Below are 8,237 nucleotides of genomic sequence, written 5' to 3'. Positions count from 1 at the left end.
ACGGGCTGTCCTCCATCTGCGGCTAAGTCAGCCTTCCCCTACAGTTGCTGCCTCTGGCTGCTAAAGATTTGGGGGTGTCAGAAACAGCAGTTGAAGCCAGGGGATACCAGGGGCCTCTTTTTATTACCAGTCAGCAAGGTAAAAGAGATGCAAACAGTATCCTGGGAAATCAGAGGCAGGAGGAGTGAGGCAAGAGTTGAAAACTCAGAAGAAGATAAACAGAAATGGGGACAGAATCTAGGAAATGAGGTGGAGATTGAATAGAAGAGTAGTGAGAAAGACAGAAGTTGGGATGGGGCAGTCAGGAGCAAATAAGGTCTTTATTATTCTCCTGTCAAGTAGGTGGTGGTGTCATCCCCATTTTACATTGGAGGAACAGAGGCACAGAAACAGGGTTAAGACTGTCAAGATCGTCCACAAACTTTAAATATTTGACTCAGTGCAATTCCTGGACTGATTTTCTGGGGCATTTAGCGTTTTTAGACTAATGTAACATACCAGTCACAGCTCTACAGCTGTCGCTTGCAGCTGAGAGAGTCTTGTATTCTTGCAAATCTGGATTCCGGTGTCTCTACCTGAACACATACGTTGTGAAGGCTGATGCTTGCTTGAAGATACCAATATTATTGGCTTGCCCAAAATCAAATAAGGACCCTGTGACAGAGATAAAATCTAATTCACAAGGCTCACATTCAAATTCCTTAACTACAAGATCACCCTTTCAATTACTTCAATCCCTAGCTGTGTCCACCAAATACCTCCCGCAACAAATGAGGTTGCAGAAATCATACAGACAGCAGCCTCCTTCGCTACAGAAATCTGACTGATGACCAGAGTACCACTGATTCTTTGAAATGGGTGCAACAGAGACACTTTGGAAAAAAAAAGTATGTGATAGTATGTCGGAAGATTGGTAACAGATGGTAACAATGTATTCTCGGAAGGGACTGTGTTACTGGGATGGCTATCATTGAATGCTGCTTTCTCTTTTCTTTTTTTTTTTTTTTTTTCATTTTTTTAGTACTCTGTCTTTCAACCTTATGTTCTTTTGCTATAGGAGGACTGACTGTTTTTGTAGTAATGTTCTATAGATTCATATTCTATACCATTAGTATATGGTAAGATTTTCTGATGCTTAAACTACTGAAATGAATATATTTTTCACATGGCACATTTGAAAGTGCTGCTCTGGTCACAACAAGCTAGACCTAATGTTGAAATCTAGTGAAATATAGCCAGGAGGAAACTTCTGTTTAGAAAGTATTAGAGGTCATAAACTTCATTTTCAGAATGACAGAAAGATGAAAAGACAAGAAGTCCAAGCATGTCTGTATTCACATAAATAAAAGTACTTGAAAAGTTTTTATTATGGCAGAAAATTATGAGGTCCTAAAAGCTGATTAAGAGATTTGGGAATTGTGGTGGTTTGTCTATTAGTAATAAATGCCTAACTCTGGTAACCATTTCAAAGACTAGATACATTGTATGTATCTCAAACCCACATTTTTTTTCCCCCACAAGTACCACACATACCACAAGTTATTTATCAGGCTTCTGTTGTGCTTGCTGGAAGATTACTGTTAATATCTATTGCATAAATTTTGTGCTTTGTCAACCTAGCACAATAAAGAGCACAGCAATCCCCAATTGTTGTTGAGCAAAATAGATTATTTTCCACACAATGTTCTCTGAGATGTAATTCACCTATATATTATAGAAATTACATACAAGCAATGCTCCAGTGGAAAGAAAACATCAAGGAGATTTCATAATTCCCAAATACTGATCTGGAGAAAAATAGTTCAGCAATGATTTTGACAGAATGGGCCCACTGTTCTTTTTCTTTCTTACTCTCTGAGTCTGTTGCATTTTACTACTTGCTATTCGAGACATAGAATACAAACAGATTAAAAATAGACTCAGAAAGGCTTATACTCTGCAGTGTAACTCAGCTCAGCTCCCGCTTACTGAATCTTGGAGATGCATGACCTCAGTATCATCATGTATTGCTTGTGTGTTCCTCAACGTTAATAACTAACCGAGCAAGAGTCTTCATCAAGTTGTTTTCTAGTCATTCTTCTTTAGTATTGTGCTGTGTGGTGATTTTCTTCATTCAAGATACTGAACGTCCTCTAGAACAGTTTAAATTTTACTTATTCTCTAAATTTGAATGTGGCAGGTTTGTTTCATTATCTTCTTGGGACCACCAAGTAATTAGTGTTTCCAGATACTCTGTTGTATATATTTATTTTGTTTATATCTCCATTTTACATGTAATTTCATGTCTAAAAACATGCCACCAATGTCAACCAGACAGAAAATACCTGAAGTCCTACTTTTTTTAGGGATAAACACGTAGTACTGTTAATTAAGGATTTTTTTAGTCTTATAGACTTAAGCTTCCATTTCTGTCTTTACTATCAACACTTAATTTGAAATTTCTAAATGACTTCACACTTTCTACACCATTTTTTTTTTTTTTAGTCATGACCACAAGTTAGTAAGATCAGCAGTTAATAACATTTTCCTTTTTTTCTTTCAGTGCCCCATATGTGCAGTATAGTTGAGCATGGCTGTGATCACTTCTGCATAAACACCCCTGGCTCCTACCTATGCAAATGTAAACAAGGATACATTCTGAATGCTGACCAGAAGACTTGCAGCAGTATGTTATCTTTCTTAACTTTTCTCTTTCATGCTCCCAAAAAGTGCTTAACCTCACATACCCTTTTTGTTGGTCTCATAAAGAAGGACTGAGCTCAGTATATAATTAATGGTAATCATCAGAAAGAGTCTGAAAAGGTGAAGTTTTAATTCTTTTTCTTGTTTTGTATAAATGAAATTCTTATAAACCTTTATGAAATACATCAAGGTAACTTTTATACACAGCTTTGCAGAGGTACACTGTAACTACACAAAATTGCATTTGGATTTTGTTGGTGTAATAAGTTCAACAATGAAGCAACAATCAAAGAATGAACTGTTTTATCATCTCACATGAAGTGAATCCAACTATAGTAACTTGTCTAGATAGCACACAGTTCTAAATAGTACAGAAAGGTGCACTAAACCCCATACTAGCAAACTGTGAAATAACTTGCCATTCTGAAAAGCTCTTCATAACTGCTGCTTGAAGTGTAAGGGTTTGCAACCGTTCAAAGAATAGCTTTAAAAGTCTTGGTTATGCTCTCATTTCCTTCATTAAAAGGGTTGTCTTTTTTCAGTTTTAAGTAATTGGCTTTATAGTTTATAATAACAAACTATATTTCACTTTAATTGTGATCGTTGTAAGCAGTATTTCTTTTGTCCATTTTAAATTGCTTCCTAGTAATTAACAGCAGACTACATTAGATGGACATGTCAAATTTATTTCTGTATCCATCATTATTTTGAAGAAATTATGTAATACTCTTTTTAATTACTTGTGGAAAATGTACTTGCTAAAAATGCAGTTTCTTATCCCACGACAGTGCATGGATTCAAGTGAAATTTGCCAAACTGATTTTAGCCAGAAGAAAATTTTTGGAAAACATCTTTTCAGAAAGCTGGAGGAGACAGTCATGGTGAGAGCATAGGAGGTACCCCTCACAATTGATATTTTAGAATTAAGGTGAAGGATGCAGGCTCAAATCCTGTCCTTGTGTTTGAACTCGCATGTTCCACATCTCAGGAGAGTGCCGTAAAACAATCAAGTATCTTGGGATTAGCGGGTTCTTAGTCTCTCTTGCTTAGTGTTGTATTTTATATCAAATACTTAATGACCACTGAAACAACGAGAATATATCAGTATCTGAGGTGACTCTACAGCTTGGGGATGAGAGTCCTTACATGTGCGGTGGGACACATGGTTTCAGTCAGAGCCTCAGTTAATAGGAATGGGAACAAAAGAATGTCAGCACCGGAGCAATTTGGGCATTCTCGCTGCTGCGTGGAAGCGTTTTCAGACCCTTTGGGCTGCAGCCGGAAACTGCTTTTGAGCTGTTCACCTCCTATGCTGTCGAGCTATGGGATGAGTTACTTTTAGGAGTCTCTGTTTTCTAGTCCTTCTCACCAGCATCCTTCACCAAATATAGACATTTGTCATATGCATGTGTGTGAATTATAGGGGAATGTTTTGTGTTAAATGGAACAAATTTAACACTTTATTTGTGTTTTTGTTTCCTCAAGAAGATGAAAAAAATTCAATCCAATCTGGAATATTTCCTAATGATTATTTGATTTAGCAGCTGTGCCAAGACAAGAATAGTGACAAGAACAATTTTTCACACAGCCTATTTTCTCTGCTTCCGCTTATTTGCTATAGCTCTTCAGAAACAGGGTGGTCAGAATCCTAAATGATGGCTTCGACTATGTAATCACATTTCAATAATATTCTCCAACATATTCTTTTCATTATGTCCCTCTTAAAATGCTTTTCATATAAAACTTTTGTATCCTTTAAACCTTTCTTTTAAAACCTCCTCATACTATTAATTTTCTTAAAGAATTTTTAAGAAAGAATTCTTTTGCTTTCAATTTTCTGGAAATTATTTGAAATTCAAAATTTCTCCTTTTTTTAATTTCCTCTCACACGTTGTCCCTATCCTCACTGCTAACATCAATTTTGACAATTTGATTTTTTTTTGTGAGTCAGTACAAAAAATTTTAATTACAGCTATGAAAAATTCTTTCTTTATTGTGTTGTCTTCTTTTTTATTGTGTTATGTTTCCATAGTTTTTATCAGTCAGTAGTTCAACTTGTGGGCACGGCACTGCTTCAAATTACAGATTAATTTCCAAGAGAGTTTTGGAATTGTGTGTAGTTTTCCTACTGGTGACCCAGTAGCCCTCAGTATGTTCACTCTCCACAGTTTTTCAAAGGCCATTGTTGCATTTCTTTTTTTTTTTTTTTTTTTTTTCTTAGCTATGACTCAGTCTTATATTAGTTTTCCCCACTTCCCTGTCACGCGTGATTTGCTTGACTGTGTACTTGCTTTGATCATCAATCAGATGATACTAGATTGCAGTTCGCTAAATATGGAAGGGAAATGAGTAATTCAATGTGTTTGTAGCCTACTTCTAATGGACTTTTTTCTATATCACCAAACTATAAACTAATTTTAGCAATTAGCACTGGAAATCTAATATTGAGAGTCATCAAAGTGGTCTTAAATGTGCTAGGATGGTGCAAATCATTGGTGAAGGAGGGCAACGATTCGTTAGCAGTCTAGACAAGGTCAGGCCATTATGTCTATAAACTGCCCAGAGAAGTAACAGAATTTGTGAAGAAAGGAGACCAAGCCTGGACAAACTGGACAGGTTATTTCTGGAGGTAAGGGGATGCATGGCGATAGAAAAACCCACAGTCTGTGACCATTTTAGTTACCTTCATTGGCTACTGATTGTCCACAAGTGCACAGAGACAGCATGTTCCTCACTTGACCTCTAAGTAAAATAAATCATCATGTTTATGTTTAGTGCAAGACATGATCAACATAAACCAGATGTATTTATCTAAGGTTTGGATGTATTTGTCAGCCCTTTCATGAACAAATAGTTTCCTTATATATATCTTAACACTTTCTAAATTAAACAATGCAGAAAAGATGAATGACATATACCTAAAGTTACACTCTTTTCATTCTTCTGTACCTAAAGTTACACTCTTCTTTCATTCTCATGTTCCCTATTTTTATGTTGTGAGAGTACACCATATCAGTATTCAGTTCTTAAAAGCCCGTAACCAAGTGGCTTCAATCAGCAATGAATTGACAACTTTGCTTCAGAGTGGAAAAGGATGCATTTGTCTTTTGAACAGATGATAGTTTTGTTCCTGGATACATTTCATTATAACATTATTTCTAAAGAAATTATTTCCTTGCATTGAGGAAGAAAATCTGCCATACTTGTGATTTGTTGCTTTCCACCTGGGGGATTAAAAAAAAACCAAAAAGCGACTCAGCTATCTTCCAGAGCAAAACTAGGGGAAAAAAAGGTCTTTCATTTAACTTGAAATATTCTTACATTTATTTCATTAAGATGGTTTTGCATCCATGCAAAGGATGCTCCTTTAATGCATTCTGGTCTAACTTTTCTAGAGAAGAGTGGTAGTGTCAGATAATGGCTCTTCTTTACTCATTACCCTGTATTTGTTTGTTTAACTTAATCTCTCCCATTCTTCTCCAGAGGTGTTAAAATCTTACATTAATACACAAAATAGTACAGAAGAGGAGATGTAGCTGAAACAAACCGGAAAATTATCTATTTGTGGGTGTTTATACTGGAACAAGAGAGTTAGACGACTGTTTATGCTGTTCATCATGCCACTTGATATGAAACAGACAGCGGCAAAAGAAAATTTGTATTTGCTTGGCTAGTTTCCTCAAACATGTTCCAAGAGTCTTTTTTGTAGCTGTAAATGATAATTGTGTGTTGAGCAGTCTTTGGGCCTGATCCTGCGCAACGCAAAGTACTCTGCTTTCCAGACATTTCACTGGGGAAGTTTGGGGTTCTCGAAAAGCTTTAGTCTCTTGAAAAGAAAGACCAATGTGCTTCATTCAGCCAGGTGCTGAACTGATGTCATTTGTTGTAGTAATTTTTCTAATGAGGTCTTTTGCTTGGGAGGGGTAACTTGCTCTGGTACTTTGCACAAAACTGAAAAATTATAAAACTCAGAAATGAAATATTTCCAAGTCTTTTGGTGTTGTGTTTTCCTTTTCTTTCCCTTTCCAACCTCATCATCATTTATCTGAAAAGATACAAACAAACACAAATTATTTTTTTTCTCAAAAAAAAAAAAGAAGAATGCCTTTCAAACTTTTCAGAGAAACATACAGTCAAGCAACTCTACTAGGCACTATTGGCCCATCAATAGTCATTGCCTTCAGCTGAAGGAATGAGCTCCTCAGCTTTGAGGATTGATCCTGCTGTCATAAGACTTTCACTGTTTGACAGAACATTGGCATGATCTGTGTTAAAATGAGCTCATCTCTAAAGAGCTCTTCCTAGCTTCCTGAAATTTGTTTTTGATCTATAGTCTACCCCTGCATTATAGAAGGTCAAAGAATTTCATATTCATGCAATTATGTTTTGTAGCTCAGGACCTTTGTGCTGTGGAGAAACATGCCTGTGAGCAGATCTGTGTGAACACACCTGGGTCTTACGTCTGTCAGTGTTATGAAGGGTATGAGCTTGATGCAAATGGAAAGAATTGTGTTGGTGAGTATGAGTTTAGCAATTCACATTTATCTCTTGACACAAACCAAAGGGAAATTCATTGTAAATTAATATCCAGTTTAGCCATAGACAATGATGGGAAGCTCTCTTCTCCTATATGAGTGGTAGATAAGGAAGAATACATATTGGCATATTCGTCGTCCTTTATTGATAATAAATGGTGACTTGGGAAAATTGTTCCAACTAATTTCACACAGAAAGTAACACTGCTGTTTTGACACAATATGCCAGATGTTTTATTCTAGATCCGTGTAGGTGGCCAATAATGTACTGGCATGGTGTATGTGGCCATTAAAAAACAAAGCCAGACTAACTTGGTAGCTTCTCTTCAGACAGAAGTTATACATCGAAAAACTTGAAAGTGGACAATTCCTTGCTGTTTATCAATCACTTGGTTTTATGGTAATGTAAGGAGAGACTTCAGACTCTTTGAGGTAAGATGACTTTAAAGAAAGTTAACTCCCCTTAAGAACCCATTCACTATGTGCCTTTAATTTTCACTACGGGCAGTAAAGAAGCAAACATCAGCTCTAGGAACTACAACTTAAAAGAGTGAGTGTGGAAATACAGTATAATAATTTTTTAACATAAAACATACTTCCCTCTCTATTACCATGTAAGTATTTCACTCTTCTTCCCCATTTATACACAGTAAATGCTTTTAGCATAATCTTTTTTACTAGCCTATTAGCCTTCTCATAAATTTTTCATCCCATGCTACATTTTGGGAAAATATTGTCTTCTGGTATCTACCACAAAAAACCCCTAGTGAGTCCTTGAAAAAAAAATCGTCTTATTTGTTAGGTATTCTCTTCAGGCAAGCACTTAAATGCGTGCTTAGTTTCAAACACATGCTGAAATCCCATGGAAGTGAATCCAAGTGAATCCTTGGCCCCAAACCTGCCACAGGCCACCACAATGCTTTTGTCCAACAGCTTACTTTTTCTTGTCATTTTAAACAACTCTAACATAATATAATCTGACTATTACCTTGCAGGATAATCCTGTTTTGAGATGCAAAA

At 36.2% G+C, this 8,237-nt stretch overlaps 1 protein-coding gene across 1 annotated transcript in view; it reads left to right on the top strand.

Annotated features, from left to right (window-relative positions):
* Nucleotides 1-8,237, top strand: part of LOC104160003 (matrilin-2-like) — a gene marked incomplete at its 3' end in the record, with an annotated part of 49,701 nt that overhangs the window by 21,717 nt on the left and 19,747 nt on the right. The window contains exons 5-6 of the mRNA XM_009698052.1: nt 2,543-2,665; nt 7,075-7,197. Coding sequence (XP_009696354.1) covers nt 2,543-2,665; nt 7,075-7,197 — 246 coding nt within the window. The remainder of the gene's footprint in view (nt 1-2,542; nt 2,666-7,074; nt 7,198-8,237) is intronic.

This window comes from Cariama cristata, unplaced genomic scaffold, assembly GCF_000690535.1.
Source record: "Cariama cristata isolate BGI_N322 unplaced genomic scaffold, ASM69053v1 scaffold924, whole genome shotgun sequence".
NCBI lineage: Eukaryota > Metazoa > Chordata > Aves > Cariamiformes > Cariamidae > Cariama > Cariama cristata.
The sequence above is the reverse complement of the archived record's forward strand: the minus strand, read 5'-3'. Positions and strand labels throughout refer to the sequence as shown.